The sequence below is a fragment of the Lepidochelys kempii genome, chromosome 3 (genome assembly GCF_965140265.1).
Source record: "Lepidochelys kempii isolate rLepKem1 chromosome 3, rLepKem1.hap2, whole genome shotgun sequence".
NCBI lineage: Eukaryota > Metazoa > Chordata > Testudines > Cheloniidae > Lepidochelys > Lepidochelys kempii.
The window spans coordinates 29,808,142-29,825,719 of NC_133258.1; the positions used below are offsets into that span (position 1 = coordinate 29,808,142).

The following is a 17,578-nucleotide window of genomic DNA, read 5'->3' on the forward strand; positions in this document are numbered from 1 at the left end:
CTCTTGCTGTTCCTATGAGTTTTGATCTCCTTCTACTATAGAACATAATTTGTAAAGCTGGCATAACTCCACTGAATTTCAAGTCACCTTGAATCAATGTTGCTATAAATGACAGCAGATTTGGGCCTAGCACCTTTGGAAAAGTTTTATTTTCACTCCCTAGCTTTTGAAGTTCGTATAATTATGCCGCAAGAAGGCATTTCCTGCTGTTGTGATGGGCTAGTGTTCCTGGTAGCATATTCATTTTGCTTTTTATAAAAGGCGTACCCCACCTGCCCAACACTAACTGGCTCCTGCCCTAATGAAGTCTGCATATGTCTGTTGGCTAACCTAAAAAGGCAGTGTGTTGTGCTATTCCCAGTCCTCCCTGCTTGAATGTAGACAAGACACTGTCATGTAGACACACATGCCATTTTGATAGTTTAGTCTCCTGAGGGCTGAAATACTTCGGTTTAATTCTGGGTTGGTGTGGAGATGGCTGGATGGTGTTTTGTCACCTATGATTTACAGGAAATCAGACTAGATGATCTGGTGGCCCCTTCTGGCCTTAAACTCTCTGAATTCAGAAAGTCTGGGCCATATTTCCGTCAATCACACACATGATCCAGCTGAAATCAATGGGATTGCATGGGTGTAACTGAAGAGAGAATTTGACCCAGTATGGTCAAGTGGGCTGAAAATGGGAGTAGGAAGCAGGAGCTCAAGTGTTATAGTATTGATGCTGACTTGCTCTGTGGCCTTGGGCAAGTCCTTAATTTTGGGGTGTCCGTTTCTTCCACTGTGAAGTGGGGATAATATTTATCTCAGATGGTGTCAAGAGGATTAGTTAGCTGGCGTCTATGCATGACATCCTAATGTATAAGGAGAACTCTTTAGTGTACAAAAATCTGACTCCATTTTCAAGACGCAATAGTCTTTGAAAGGCTGAAGTACTCCTAGCCTGAGTTTAAGAAAGAAATGAATTATCTTAATCATCAGAACTTAAACGTTTGTAACAAATATTGCACAGCCAACTCATTCCCACATTTGTCTGTTGTGCATGCAGAGTTGTTAGAAGAGGAGAGGAAAAGGGCAAAATGAGGAAATAAAAGAAGACAATGGGTTAAACCTGTTGTTATCTAAGTCATAGGGATATCGTGATCGAGCTATGAGGTTGTTACTTGAGAAATCCCTCGTAACCTGATCACTGTATCCCTACAACCAGACTGAGAGACCCATCATTTGCATTAACACACTCAAGTGCATGCTTGTAAAAACACAGCAACAATCAATACTCAACATACTCTTTAGACACTTCATTTTATTCTTCAGTCCTGAAACATAATAAGTGGGATTATTAAACTTTCAGAATTCGACTCATCAGATGCAGATTTATTATATGCAAGAGGAGCTTTTCTAAAAGAGAAACCCCAACACTGTTCCTACAGGGTTTGGAAAGCAAACAATGCAAACAGTCAACGCTAAACTACTTGTTTAAAATTGGAACACACAGAGTATGACTGCCAAAGTATTCCTCTGGTATCTAAGGATTTCTCGCTACAGGTCTGTGGTAGCCTAAGAAAACATGAGGAGAACAGACATTTCTAAACAGCTGAGACACTCATAGGCTAATGATATGAGCACAAGACTGGGAGCTAGAAGCTCTTAAACATTAATTCCAGTTTTGGCATAGACTCTCCCTGTGGCCTTGGGCATGGCCTGTAACCTTAATTTCTCCTTCTGTAAAATGTGAATGATGCTTACTGCAGAGGTACAATGAGGAGTGGTCATTGTAATATTTGTAAAGTGCTTTGAGAATGAAGAGCACTGTATGGAGTACAAATGCTGCTGGCTAGGGCAGAATTGCACAGGGAAGATTGAAGGGAACACACTCCAAACAGGAGCAGCATGTGTGTGTATCCAGCTACCACACAGCCACTGACTGCTGCACTGGAGTTGGTCCTGCTCTGTAATTGGCAGACTAGTACCCTGGCCACACACTGTGTCCTCAAGAGAACATCTCAAAACACTTTCAGCACTATAGCAAGTTCATGCCCTGGAAAAAGCCCCTCATCTGCTCTCTCTTCCTGTACAGAATAAAGCAGGATTTTTGCCCTATGTATCAAGCAGGAACACCATTATTCTAAGTTATTGGTACAGAAAACTGCTTAAAGTACTGCTTACCCCTGAAGTATTGAGACTACTGTATTATACAAATACAATGTCCGCTGTCCTGCTACCCAGAACTGGCACTTAGTCTCCATTAGATGAAGTGACTTTTAATGGTCTGGCTCTGAGGCAGACTGACGTGTCCACTTATGATATCAGGTAGGTAAAGCTGTAGTTACCAGAGAGTTCCTCCTTTCTCTGTATTGTAGTGGAGAATGAGAGGCATATATGCCTTTGCTAACTGATGTCACAAACTAGCATTCCAGTCAGATAGTCAATCAGAACAAATTAAGGCTCAGTGGTCCATACATTTTCAAAACCACACAGCCCATGAGGGGTCATGAGTCAGACAATGACGCCTACCTTCTTTTCTATTCCCCTCCCCAGGCTGATAAAAGTTCTCTCTTAAATGAAAAATGGACACTGGACAATGGAAAGGGGAAGTGAAACTGAAATAAACTGGAAAAAGCTTGTATTAACATCGGTGGAAGTAGGACCAGGGTTAAGATCTGTTTTAGAAAACAGTATTAGAGAATTTCCTGCATCTCCCCCACAAAAAAGACAGATGTCTTAATGCTACTTGTTCAAATTCTAACGTAGATACAGAAAGCATCAATGAATAAAAACATTCATATTCACAGCACCTACCTCCATTGGCCAGAAGATTCTCCTGGACTTTATCTTTCGAGTCCTCCATAACCTCTCCTATGTACTGTGCTACTTTCTTTATTACGCTTATGTGTAACAAGAGAAGCTTTTGTTAGTGACAGAATCTAATTGAAGATAAAACAGTTACAACAATTATCTGATTAACAAGGAGGTACTTGTTCAACATATTTCTGAGGCAAGGCTTTTAATTTGTAATTCAAATGATGATGAACAAAAGACCTATGGCATATTGCATAACTACACTGTTTATTTCTAAATACACTGTATTCTGTAAATACTCTCTAGTCGAGGCTATAATCTGGCCCCATTCAAACCTATGGGAATCTTGCAATTGATTTCTTTGGGATTAGGATTTGACCTCATGTGCATCTACTACACTTCATAACACCGATGCATAAAGACTTAATCCTAGAAAAATGTATGTGTGCATAAAATTCCAAGGATGGTCAAGGGATTGTCTTCTAAATATTGAGTATTCCAAAGTAACTGTGGTTGAAATAAAAAAAGTAATGCAAATGTGCAACTAGAACAAAAATAAATCAGTTTCATAGGATGCTAAATCAAGTTCTGTAGTTCACTAAGATTTAAAAAGCTTCCTAAGGACAAAACCAAAATCCTACTGTACAGCAAAGGTGCACCCCCTATGTATTATCCCACAGAGGGACGGGCCTAACTGCCCCTCTCCTGCAGAAATATCCATGGGAGGTAGCTGGGGGAGTGCAGAATTCCCCGTACAGAGTTTCCTCCAAATTTTACTTCTGTTGGGGATTTCCCGCACCCCACCCCTTCACTTGCCTCCTTGCAGAAAAAGCAGCAAGTCCAGCCTCCTAAACTGGAAAGTTCAACAAGATATGCAGGGATCTGGAGACTTACTGGCTACAAAGAACCATCTTGCTGAGGCCTTGTGCCAGTGGTCCAGTTCCTTGAACCCCCTACTGTCTTCTCCAGCTCACTAGCAACACAGCTATTTCCTCTAGTCTAGGTTTCTTCCCTCTGGCTCCTTGAGAGAGATGGCAGCACTTGGCTCCTCACCACTCCTTTGCTGGGCATTGGTGTCATACTCTCCTGGGCTCCACTGCCAAGGAGAAAACTGAAGCAAAATACGCTTCAATGAAGCCTCTTATTTGAGTAATAAGAATCAGAACCTATGAACTGTGTTCTCTCAAAATAACCATCTTGTAGTCTATTATAATGGTCTAGAACAGCGGTTCTCAAACTGTGGGTTGGAACCCCAAAGTGGGTCATGACCCCTTTTTAATAGGGTCACTAGCTCTGGCGTTAGATTTGCTGGGGCCCAGGGCTAAAGCCAAAGCTCAATCCCCGCCACTCAGGACCAGAGCTCAAGCCTGAGGGCTTCAGCTCTGGGTGGCGGGGCTCAAGTTACAGGCCCCCTGCATGGGGCTGAAGCCGTTGGGCTTAGGCTTTGCCTTTGCCCCACCTGCCCAGGGTGGCAGTGCTCAGGCTTCAGTCCACCCTCTCAGGGTCATGTAATAATTTTTGTTGTCAGAAGGGGGTCGCGGTGAAATGAAGTTTGAGAACCCCTGAACTCGAAGAATCAAATATGTTGCATGTGAAAGAAGTTTGCAATGTTATCACCTAAAGAAAACTACCCAGCACTGGATTTGTAGGCAACAAATGCATTAAACAGCAGTTAGTAGATAGACCCAGAGGATACTAATGGAAAGGTTAGAGCAGTGGAAATGGTATGTGATCTGCAGCTCCTTTTCAATTGATGTGGATGAAATATTATGAGAACTGAACAGTGCAGAGGGGTGTGGGGGAGATAGGTGATAGGGACAGGACAGGGGTCAATGTCAGGATCTCTCTCAGGAACCAATTCTGAAAAGGTGTTGAACACCCTCAACAGTCTTTGAAACCAGTGGATGTGAATGTGTTCAGACCCTTACAGAGTGGTCCATGGAACAAAAATGCTGGTGAATCCCTGAGTAAAGGCATGTATCGGGAGTGAGCAATCAGAAAGTAACAGAGCCTAACACTGCCTTCCAGTGACATGGAAAAACACTCTGTCTTGCTGTGTAAATAAATAATAAAAGTATGTGGAAACAAGAGACCCTGAAAACTCTTGCCCCTTCTCTGCTGTCCTAGTGAGAAGTAGTGCTGACAGGTTTGTGCTGCCTCGCTTTAACCAGCATTTCTTGCATTTGTTTATCTAACAACAGTTCAGCAGGGAGCTCCTTTCAATGAGCAGGAATGTAAATGTCCAGTTCATTTTCATAGCCTGTCACTAATAACCAACTGTACATTGTTTACTTCTACTGAGGCAAGTGTGCTTGGTACATTAACCCTTGGATTACACAATCTAGTCTCAAAAACCTACCGGACTATTTATATAGTGAATAAAACATATGCTTTTTTTTTTTTTTTTTTTGGTATTTCACTGTGCTAAGGCCTTACCACAATTGTATCCACTGATATCTTTCTCTGCTCATCCTTTGCTTTGATATTGTACATATCTGTCTTATATTTAAACCAGTTTAATTCTTCGGTACTGCTTAGCACCACTGACAAGCAGGAGTTTTACAAAACAGATATACTGAGGCCTTGCCCCAAAGACCTTATAATATAAGGGCCTGATCCTGATCCCTTTGCTGATGATGGATATCACGTTACTTCACAAGTGGGACTGCTGAAGTCAATGGGACCATTTGTGGAGTCAGGTGCGACTTGATAAGGGATCAGAATCTGGAGCTAAGTTAAGACAAGGAAAACACAAGGAGATGACAAACAAAGGGAAGGGCTGGGGGAGGGATGAGGACACCTTGTATTTCTACACACACTGAAATACTCCAGTGCACAGCCCAAGCTCTAAGAGCCTGACTCTTAACAAGTACTGAGCACTCACTCTAGTTGATGGGAGCTGTGCATACTCAGCACCTCTGAAAATCAGGACCTAAGTGCTTTTGACAAACATTCAAACCCAAACCATGTAGTAACTTTGCCACTGGCTCACTTGGATAAGTGGTACCCTATTGTTACAGCTGGTGACTACAAAGTGAAAACCATCTTCCCCATTTCTTGCCCACTCTTCACCCCACACCACTGTGGACATTGACGGCTGTGACTAGGTTTTCAAAGATTCTGGGGAGAAAATCTGACTCCCTCTGCCACCACAGGAATGGCGGGTGAGGACTGATCATTGAACTAAGCATGAAATAGCTTCTGCTTTGCGAAAAGGCTGGAGAAGCAGCCATAAGAAGTGCAACTGCATGTGCACCATATAATGATTAAAAGCAATGGTCCACATTCAGCCCTGCTGTAACTCCACTGAAGTCGAGAATTACACCAGGAATCAGTTTGCTCTAATGGGCTTAATCCTGATGTAGCTGTAAGAAGCCCTCATATCCCCTCACAGGTAGCCCTGCATACAGCTTCAGCTGCTGGACAAAATCCCTTCAGGCGGCAAATATATATCTGGGCTAGGAAAACAGCCTGAAGAGGGTTAGCATGACTAGCCCATAAGTGAGCATGTGTGTATTCCGCTGCCACCGCCAGAACCATGACTATGAGCAATGTGTGTTGCCAAAAGAAAGGAGCAAAGAACATCCAAAAGCAGGTTGTGCTGGCTCAGCATGTGAAGTCTTGCCCTGTGCTACAGAATGCCTTGTAACGAGGCAACCTCTCTGCTCCCTTCATGATGCATGCAGCCCTCTGTGTGCAAGTGTGATTTGGCCCAAAGGTCAGACCTTAGAGCGGTCACTCATTCATTAAGGTGAGTCCCAATGAGATCAGCATGGCTCTTTGCTTCTGTACATGTTGCTCCTCTGCGGAAATAAGGGCTCAACAATCTGACCAGTGTTGGCATGGCAGGAGTTGAGGAATGTGAATTAGACTCCTGGAAAACTCAAACTTCTTGCTTAGACAAACCTTCCCCTGAAAAATCCTGCCTCTTACCGGGGAGGGAATAGAGTCTTTTGAGAAATCCTTTATTCATTGGAGCACCTGCTTTTAAAAACCTCCTACATTTCTCATTGGAGCTTCCTTCCTAGTACTATAGCCTTAATCAGGGTTACCTTTCAAACAAATTCTGCACAAGGACCCCAGTCCTGCTGCTCTTACTTGGACAAAACTGCCACTGACTTCAGTGGGCCTGTTGGTTAAGGAATGTAGAATCTGGCCCCTTATTTGTGGTGACCCACTATAGGCTAGCCAAACCTATCAACTTTAGTTGAGTTCTAAAACCAGGTTTAGACAAGTCAGGGTAGATGAACACAAGGACACTGTGTCCTGTGAAAACAACGTCCGTTTCTCATTTGTATGCAGTAAATAACATCTATTTTACCTTTCAGCAGAGCTATCAAGTTTTCCCAACTCATCTGAGAGACCAACAAGAGCATCCAATGTCCCCACCTGTGCAAAGGACCATAAATAAGTTAAATGTACACAAGCCTGTGCAAGGCGTATGCTTTAAAAGCTTTATCAGCACCGACTTCTCTTTAGCAATTATAAAACCAGCAAACTTAGTAGAACTTTGTTCGCTTAATGGAAAATAGCAGCAGGTGCTCTTTTTAGATTTTGGGACTATAAAGCGCATTATGATAAATGGAAAAAATACATACATTAGTCTCATGATCATGCACTGATGTCCTCCTTCCTATTTTTCATTCCTGAATCATCACATAGAATAGGCTGGACATTTCACTAATAAAATACTGTATTTTTGTAAGCATTTAAGAGACTAACACATACACACAGGAACAAACTTGGTGTGGGAGGAGGAACAGTATTTATACTAAAGAAATGCTTTTGAGCAATGCTTGTCTGTTTTCTTTGCTATTACTGAAGATGGTGTCTTTCTCCAAGCCCAGCTTCTCCTTTTTGTATGATTCCACACTATAGTCATAATCTTATGTTTATGACATCACAGTCTGTTGCTCAATCTATTATTGTAATGTTGCCAAATCATCATGATGGACTTTACTGCAGGGTCATACCAAGAGAGAAGAAGGGTTGAGTGGAAGAAAATGCTACGGAGTGTAATTAGCAAAAATATGGTAATCAAAGTAATAGGGCTACATCTTCAGTTGATGTATATCAGCCTAGCTCCCCTGGTTTCAAAGGAGATCTACTAACTTACACCAACTAATCTCCTTTGAAGCCAAGGGAGCTATGCTAATTTACACCAGCTGAAGATGTTGCTCATAGTAGGTAACTATATATTTGGAAAGCTGGCCCCAGTCTAAAAGCCCTGTGTTGCACAAACTGTTTTTCATTTCAGTGTTTTAACAGCCAGAAGGCCAGACTCTGATCTCCACTACATCAGTAGAAATCTGGAGTAACTCAATTTGTAGATGGTTAGTGGTTCCTCTGGATTTAGGGCTGGATTCTCAGATGTTCTGAGATTCTCCTTCAAAATGCTGCACATCGTCAACTTGGATTGTTCCCTCAAAAAATCTGTTCCTAAATCTAGTGTAACTCCATTGACTTTAATGGAGTGACTGGAACTGCTGGAACTGAGATCAAAATAAGACTCAGAGCTTTAAAAATAAGGATGAATAATGGACTGAAATTTGAAGTGTAATCATCTATCTATCTATGAGAGATTTAGCTCATTATCATATCTAAATGTGCACACCTTGGTGTACAACTCTTTGTTTCCTCAGAGCAACATTTATCATACAGACTCTATTTTCTTCTTCGTCAAGTTTCTCATTAACACACTCCTGGGTATCCATATATCTAACTACTCCCATTGCATTAGTGAGCCTATTGTGTGTAATGGTTTACTACCTTGAAGCGCATGGGTAAACGGTGAGCAGAGTGCAACAGAGATCAACCAGCATGTATAGAGTTTTAATTGTCTAGCCACCCCTGGCATGTACCACTCCTTGCTGACATCCTCTCAGTAAAGTAAAATGTATGCAGGCAACCTCAGAAGACCCATTTCTTTTTTCTCTCCTGATCATCTCTGTCTCAGATCCATTTTCATTGGACTCCCTGCATAACTCTCTTCCATTTCCCAATATATGTACCCCATAAAGAAAAAGAAAGATTTCCCTGTTTGTGTTCGTTATGCCACCCAAACCCTATCCTCTCTTTCTGCTTTTACCTTGAGGTCTGGGATGAGGAATTTATTGTTGCTGGACAGGTTGGCTTTGGATGTCACTGTGTTCATTCTCTCCAGGGCTTGCAGATTTACTTTATCCCCCGGTGCAGAAATTAACCAGAACTCCGACATGCTTTTTAGCCTCTCTCTTCACTCCTGATTACTATAGCCACAAATAACAAGACAAGCAAAGGTTACTGTATTTCCCCTGTGAACTGAATCCAGATAGAATGAAGCACTATATAGATACAGAGAATATCCAGACTAACTTAATAAATAAGTTAAAGAACATTGTAGCTCCCTCAGTTTGAAACCTAAATTGAATGTGACCTTCTCCTGAATGTCATGAAAAGGCAGCAGAAGTTCCTCCTCCCCCAGAGTTGTTTCATCTGGTTTCTGGAGAGGAGGTTTTTGTAAAAATAAATCTCCATGATAGCACACCATCCTCTATCAGATTTAAGGCACTGATCCTGCTCCCATTGCAGCCAATGAAAAACTCCCACTGGCTTCAGCATCTATGGGGCAGGGAAGGAAGAGTGAACCTTTTGTAGGTCGCAAAAATCCAACTGTAATATGTGTTTCTGTTTGTTAAACACAGTCTCTTAAAAAACTTTAGTACCATGGTGGTCGTGTAGAAAAGGAAAAGTAGACTGTAAAATAAATTAAAAAATCCTTTTCTGAACTTTCAGGCAGTCAGAAAATGCCACTACCATAGTGATCAATTTCCACAATTCTATTACTTATATACAGAGAAGAGAGTTGGGGGAAACCACACTAATTGGTCTCAAATCTACAGCGTAAAGAACACGTCAGTAAATACAATATATTTAGCAACTAATAATGCAAACTGCAGAAAAAAATAGAGAGATGAATGAGAAAGTACATTATTAAACAGTTCAGAGTAAAGGAACAGCTGGAGTGGATGGGAAGAAAATTTCCCTCTCTGTCACACAGAGATTGCTGATTTTTTTCTTCTTCATAAAAATATCTCAAAAGACCCTTCAAATAGCATTTCCTGCAGTGGACTTCATGATTTAGGTTTCTTTGCCCATTTTCACAGGTTGTCCTAGGAGGGACATAACTAGTTTGATCATTTAGGGCTTAATCATGAATTATTTGCATGCACATACACAGCTCCTTGGGAATTTGGGGAGCATAAGAAATTCATAATCAGCGCTTAGAGTATAAACTCCTTGAGGCACAGTCAACATTTACTTATATGTTCTGTACAGAGCCTAGAACACTGTGGTAATTACTAATAAAATATAACTGTTGTCATTTGCCTCACATTTAAGATTCTGAGACAAGGCACTAGAGAGACCCCAGTTACCCAACACATTAAATCACTTAAAAATGACATAAAAGACCCAGGGCATAAATCGTTTCCCCAGCTCACACACAGACACTATCGTTCAGTTGCTTTGTTTCTCTTACCTTGTGCTGGATGGAAGTTTTCATTCCATGAGAGAAGAGGCTCCGATGCTCTGAGCCCCTGCTGGTGAGAACGGTGGCTTGGTCTGGACTAGCTACTCTGTGCAGCTTGCAAGGGAGTGAAGAGTTTCAGGCGTAGTGCCAGACACTGCTTCCTGCAACTGAGTATGTTCCAGCGATCTGAGCGTGCTCAATAACATCTTCTGAAGGCACTGCCCTAGCTGTACCTTCTTTGCTATCAGAATGGGAAGGGAAGGATGGGGAGAACTTTTGCAGGGAGGAATAACCAGGTGGAAGGAGGGGTAGGAGAGGGACAGACAGGCAGAACTGGGGACCTGATGACAGAGGTGAGCCCCTGGAAAAGTGGCAGAAGGGGAAACCGCACGAAAGGAGACTTGATTCAGTGAAATATTTTACACATACAAAATCCCAGAATCTTTCATAATTCTCATATGTTTTTGGTGTTTAAAAGAATTCCTTGTCAGCTTCCATAGCTGCAACATGTCTACATATAATCTCATGGCAAATCACAAATTTCTTATCTGATGTTCTGATTGCCCGCATACTACTCTATTCCTTGGTCCCCACACTTAATGTAGTTTCACTCCTAAAGTGTGCTTATTTTAAAAATGGCATTTTTATGACTTACTGTCCTGAACTAAAGTAAATGATGTGCTAACATTGTGCTACTTAAATTATTGTTCAAATAGCAAATCACCAGATATTAACATGCTAGTAGCTAAGCACTCGCATCTTTAAGTGTTTTTTTATGTTAATACTTCCTATGTTCTGACTTTGTTATTTTATAACTTTTTTTCTACATTTATTTATTTCTGTTCTACAGCACAAGTTTATTTTTTGCTGGGTTTCCTGCATTGCTGTCATGATTTTTTTTTCATTCCCTTGGTCCACTCATGAAGACTGCCTTTCTTAACTGTTATTTTGCCTTTCTCTTACCTGTTTTTTCACATCAGCACTTGTAGAACTTATTCTTCAAATATTCAGTAAGAGCACTACACTACCATATCTGAGGAACTGTCCCAGGCTGAGCTGTCAATAGAGAAGGTTATGGAACAAATTGATAAATTAAACAGTAATAAAAGTCACCAGGACCAGATACTATTCACCCAAGTTCTGAAGGAACTCAAATCTGGAATTGTAGAACTACTAACTGTGATATGTAACCTGTTGCTTAAATCAGTCTCCACATACCAGATGACTTGTGGACATATAATGTAATGTTAATTTTTAAAAAATGCTCCAGAGGTGATCCTGGCAATTACAGGCCAGTAAACCTAACTTCAATACTAGGCAAATTGGTTGAAACTATAGTAAAGAACAGAATTATCAGACATATAGATGAACACAATATGTTGGGGAAGAATCACTGTGGCTTTTGAAAAGGGAAATCATGCCCCACCAATCTATCAGAACTCTTTAAGGGGCTTAACAAACATAGACAAGGTGTACTTGGACTTTCAGAAAGCCTTTGACAAGGTCCTTCCACCAAGGGCAAGCAAAATAAGCACTCATGGATAAGAGGAAAAGTCCTCTCATGGATCAGTAAAAGATAAGAAACAACGGGTAAGAATAAATTATCAGTTTTCACATGGAGAGAGGTAAATAGTGGGGTTCCCCCAAGGATAAGTTCATGGAGGATAGGTCCATCAATGGCTATTAGCCAGGATGGGTAGGGATGGTGTCCCTAGCCTCTGTTTGCCAGAAGCTGGGAATGAGCTACAAGGGATGGATCACTTGATGATTACCTGTTCTGTTCATTTCCTCTGGAGCACCTCGCACTGGCCACTGTTGGAAGACAGGATACTGGGCTAGATGGACCTTTGGTCTGACCCAATAGGGCCATTCTTATGTTCTAGATTCGATCATGGAGGATAGCTCCATCAATGGCTATTGGTCAAGATGGTCAGGGATACAACCCCATGCTCTGGGTGTCCCTAAACCTCTGATTGCCAGAAGCTGGACCTGGACAACTGGGGATGACTCAGTTGATGAATTGCCCTGTTCTGTTCATTCCCGCTGAAACACCTGTCACTGGCCACTGTCAAAAGATGGACCATTGGTCTGAACCAGTGTGGTCATTCTTATGTGCTTAGTCCTGGTCTACATTCACAGTTTTTGTACTGGTATAAATTTTTTGGTTAGGGGTGTGATTTTTTTTATAACTGAAATAGTTATGCCAATACAATCCCAACTGTGGATACAGTTATACCAGTATAACATTGTCATCACTTATTTCCCTTCCTGGATGGAAACACCCATACGAGCACAAAGCACCTTTATATGGGCATAACTGTATCTTTTCTATGGGTTGTCTATGCTGAAAAGTTATATTATGAACATAAGAATAGCCATACTGGATCAGACCAAAGGTCCATCAAGCCCAGTATCCTGTCTTCCAACAGTGGCCAAAACCAGGTGCCCCAGAGGGAATGAACAGTACAGGTAATCATCAAGTGATCCATCCCTTGTAGCTCATTCCCAGCTTCTGGCAAACAGAGGCTAGGGACACCATCCCTACCCATCCTGGCTAATAGCCATTGATGGACCTATCCTCCATGAACTTATCCAGTTCTTTTTTGAACCCTGTTATGGTCTTGGCCTGCACAACATCCTCTGACAAGGAGTACCACAGGTTCACTGTGCATTGTGTGAAAAAATACTTCCTTTTGTTTGTTTTAAATCTCCTGCCTATTAATTTCATTTGGTGACCCCTAGTTCTTGTGGTATGAGGAGCAAATAACACTTCCTTATTTACTTTCTCCACACCAGTCATGAATTTATAGACCTCTATCATATCCCCCCTTAGTCGTCTCTTTTCCAAGCTGAAAAGTCCCAGGCTTATTGATCTCTCCTCATATGGCAGCCAATCCATACCCTATTAATTTTGTTGCCCTTTTCTGAACCTTTTCCAATTCCAATATATATATTTTTAAATAGGGCGTGTGACGGTGCCCCCCATAAGGCTTTACGGAAATATGCTTATGAATATATATATGATATAACTGGAATATGTTTTATGCTACATATGCCATGTAACATATCTCTGTAAAGGTTATGATCTACTGAATCTATTAATCCTATTTGCATGCATGTAACATTTTTGTATTTGAAGTTATGAATATTTACTGTGTACTAGCTTGATTTTTAAATAGCCTTTGTTAAGCATTTGGTCAGCTTCTTGAGAAAGGAATGTGCAAATTAAGTGCCGAATCAAGAAGCACTTAAGAGACAATGGATCTTGGAAGGCTCCAATCCACATAAGAAGTCTACCTGAGGATGATCAAGGTAGCATGTGACCCGTGGCTGCTACCTATAAAAAACGGAGTCATGCATGGACATGGGACTTGCCCATGTGACTCCAAAACTCCATCTTGAAGCTGGACTTTGCATAGGAGAGAGGAGGGAGTCTCAACCCACAAGAGAAAGTCTATTTAAGTCCATGGGAGACCCCTCCATTTTGTCTTCAGCTGGCTAAAGAGATAGCCTCTCCACCCCCAAGGATACCTGAAAGAAACTGGAACAAAGGACAGTAACTACAGGGAGTGTGAATGATTGCTGGACCCAGACTAGGAGACTAGTCTGTAAAAGGAAGCTTACTGGAATTCCTCTGAAGATGAGATTTTTATCTGCATTCAGTTTTCTTACTGTATTAGACATAGACTTGCGTGTTCTATTTTATTTTGTTTGGTAATTCACTTTGTTCTGTCTATTACTTGGAACCACTTAAATCCTACTTTCTGTATTTAATAAAATCACTTTTTACTTATTAACCCAGAATATGTATTAATACCTGGGGGGGTAGGGGGCAAACAGCTGTGCATATCTCTCTATCAGTGTTATAGAGGGCGAACAATTTATGAGTTTATCCTGTATAGGCTTTATACAGGATAAAATGGATTTATTTGGGGTTTGGACCCCATTGGGAGTTGGGCATCTGAGTGTTAAAGACAGGAACACCTCTTAAGCTGCTTTCAGTTTAAGCCGGCACCTTTGGGGCACATGGTTCAGACCCTGGGTCTGTGTTGGAGCAGACTGATGTGTCTGGCTCAACAAGACAGGGTACTGGAGTCCCAAGCTGGCAGGAAAAGCAGGGGCAGAAGTAGTATTGGCACATCAGTTGGCAGCCCCCAGGGGGTTTCTGTGATCCAACCCATCACAGGGCGACCACATCTGCATGCAGTATTCAAGATATGGGCGTACCATGGATTTATATTGGGATAGCTATGTCTCTCAGGATGTAGAAAAATCAACCCTCCTGAGATGTAGTTAAACTGACCTAACCTTCAGTGTAGACAGTGCTAGGTCAATGGAAGAATTCTTCCAACGACCAAGCTACTGCCTCTCATGGAGGTGCGTTACCTACGACAGGAATACTCCTCCCATCACTTTAGTGTCTACGCTGAAACACTAAAGCTGCGCAGCTTCAGCTGTATCCTTCTAAGTGTAGACATAGCAAAGTGTGGTGTACTGCTTTAACTATCCAGCATAATTAAATCAGTACAAGTTTTGCGTGTAAATAGCCCTTAGTGATAGTATTACAATAGCATTTAAGACCCTAATTCTGACTCAGAACAAAATATGTTAGGTGCTTCATATACATTAGAGACAATTCCTGTCCCAGAGAACTCAGTCTAAATAGACATGACAAAGAGTGGGAAGAAGGAATTATCTCCATTTTGCAGAAGAGCAACTGAGGCAGAGAGAGTAGTAAACTTGGCCAAGCTCAGGCATGTCTGTGGCAGAAATAGGAAGAGAGGTCTCCCTACTCCTACTCAAACACTGTTCATAAAACTATGTTTCCTCCCTCATCTTTTTTAGAATCATTTTCCTCAGGTGGAAATGTTGGAATAAAAGACTTCAAAAGGGACTAACCAGTCTTATTAGGTCAGATCTTGGATATTAATTGGTGTTAGAGCATTAATTTAAAGGGGCTTATGTTGTTACATTTTGGACTTGTCTGTGTAGATGGGAGAATACCTATGTTATAATTATGTTACAGTCTTAGCAAACAATTTGATAGCCACACTGGATACACTGCTTTGCCTGGAGGCATCATGATAGCTGTCCTATTTTGGCATACGGTACACCCTTTTGTTCTACTGAATGACACAAATATGGGAATGATCAGGCCCTAAATATTTCCCTAGATGGCAAATAACCCTAGATTAGACTAATCTTCACATCAACTCCTGAACACTTTGAAGAGCTTCTTTTCAGTCAAGAATTTAGCAAGAACCAACTTTACTTTTCATATATTTCTACGTGGATGCGTCTGCACTCAGGTAGATCAGAGACCTCTGTTTTCAAGATCAGCCTAGTATAGGAGCTTCAAAAGACTGAAATACAACAGCACATTTTAGTACCAGCAGCAGGCTTTTTTCCAGTGCTATTAAACGTGATTGCAAACTTGAATTCATGCACCTGAATGCTAGCAGTGATTGGACATTCTGGGTATCAAACCCGTTCTGTGGAGAGGACTGAACTGCATTTTTAAATATGTTCTATGTGCAGGGGCATATACTAACCTTAATAACATAAAAAAGATCTTTCACATGACAATAGTTCACTTGTGCATTCAGATATTCTAATTACATGTCGTCATGGTAAGCTGTTTATTGAAAGAGAAATACCCTGAAGATTAGACTCCTCATTAGGAGTCCTTATCACTATTGAGATGAATATGGCAGGGAATGTCTACATGGGGAATTTTACCAGCATAATTATACTGGTGTAACTCCCCACATGCATGCTTATTTTGGAATAAGCGTGTTCACATGGAGAGGTATACCAATATACTTATACCCCTTGTGGACAAGCCCTGAGGTCTGGTCTACACTACAGAGTTAGAGCAACGCAAGGCAGCTTACATTGACCTATGTAAGTGTCAACAGTTAAATTTCACTCCTGCTGATATAATTGCCCTGCTATACCAATGTAAAAAGAAAAGGAGTACTTGTGGCACCTTAGAGACTAACCAATTTATTTGAGCATAAGCTTTCATGAGCTACAGCTCACTTCATCGGATGTAGTAACTCAACCTCCACGAGCGGCATAGAGTCAAGGTTGATGCGGCTAGGTTGATGCAGAGTCAGTGTAGACACTGCATTGCTTATATCGACCGTTACTGGCCTTCAGGAGTCATCCCATAATGCCCCACACCAACAGTACAATTGATGCAAGTGCTCCTGGTGAGGATGCACACCCGCCAACACAAGAAGCAAAGTGTAGACATGCCCAAGAAATGTAATTACTGCGGTACCTGTATGCCGACATAAATTAGATGAATTTAATTTTGTAGTGTACACTTGGCTTAAGTGTTACATCTTTACAATACCGTGTCGCTCTATTTCCTGCAGGAGTGAATTGGAGCCGGATCAACCACCTCTGGTTGCCAACCTGTGCTCCTGGATGTAACTTTTTTTTTTTTTTAAATTAAACCTTATGGTTGCAAGATTACATCTGGTTACATTTTTGAAGGTTAACAGACAACCTGAAACAACAGGTCACAGAAAAGTGTGAACTGCTCCATTTATCTCACTAGGTGTTAACTCTGAAGCATAATTACAGTATTAACAAGTTCACCAGTGATCAAAGCACACAAGAAAGAAAAGGAAGTTGCACTATGGAGTTCTGCAGGCTCTACTGTCAGCAGTATTTTGTTATAGTATCAGGAGGGGGTAGAGCTGGAATTGTAGAAACTGAACACTGGGAAAGTAACATCGCCCACACACAATTTGACCTCTGATTTCTAGCAATTTGCATGTCAGGTATTCTGATCTCTTTCCTCCCTGTACTTAGCTTGCTGTTTAAACTCTTGAAGACACTTTGTTCAGGTGTCAAATTTCCATTAGTATGTTCTCCTCTTATCTAACTGTTCCTTCAGTGGGTACTTTGGAAGATCCTCCTCATCCTCCCATCAACTTTCTGAGGGTGTTCCTGCAACATACTTCTCTCTAGCCTTGACAAACATAACCTTGCCATACTCATATCCGTTCAGAATGGTTCTGCAAAGAACATTTTCCTAACCCACTGCTTTGACCATCTCACCATCCTTTTGCATCCTTACAATGGCTTGGTCTTCTCTGCTGTATCAAACAGCTAATCAGCACCCTATCATCTCTCATTCACTTCAATCAGCTCATGATGTCAGCCTCCATAGCTTGACATAGAATCATAGAATATCAGGGTTGGAAGGGACCTCAGGGGGTCATCTAGTCCAACCCCCTGCTCAAAGCAGGACCAATC

The 17,578-nt window shown here is 41.4% G+C and overlaps 1 protein-coding gene across 4 annotated transcripts in view; it reads right to left on the minus strand.

Moving 5' to 3' along the window:
• Positions 1-10,491, minus strand: part of ATP6V1C2 (ATPase H+ transporting V1 subunit C2) — a 43,924-nt gene extending 33,433 nt beyond the window's left edge. The window contains exons 1-4 of one of the 4 annotated variants that reach the window (XM_073336013.1): positions 10,316-10,491; positions 8,885-9,044; positions 7,118-7,185; positions 2,797-2,882 (exon numbers count right to left, since the gene is read on the minus strand). In XM_073336013.1, coding sequence (XP_073192114.1) covers positions 2,797-2,882; positions 7,118-7,185; positions 8,885-9,013 — 283 coding nt within the window. In that variant the 5' untranslated portion in view covers positions 9,014-9,044; positions 10,316-10,491. Of the gene's footprint in view, positions 1-2,796; positions 2,922-7,117; positions 7,186-8,884; positions 9,045-10,315 lie in introns of those variants that run through there. The other 3 variants (XM_073336015.1, XM_073336017.1, XM_073336016.1) reach the window with 3 other exon arrangements.
• Positions 10,492-17,578: the final 7,087 nt, after the last annotated feature.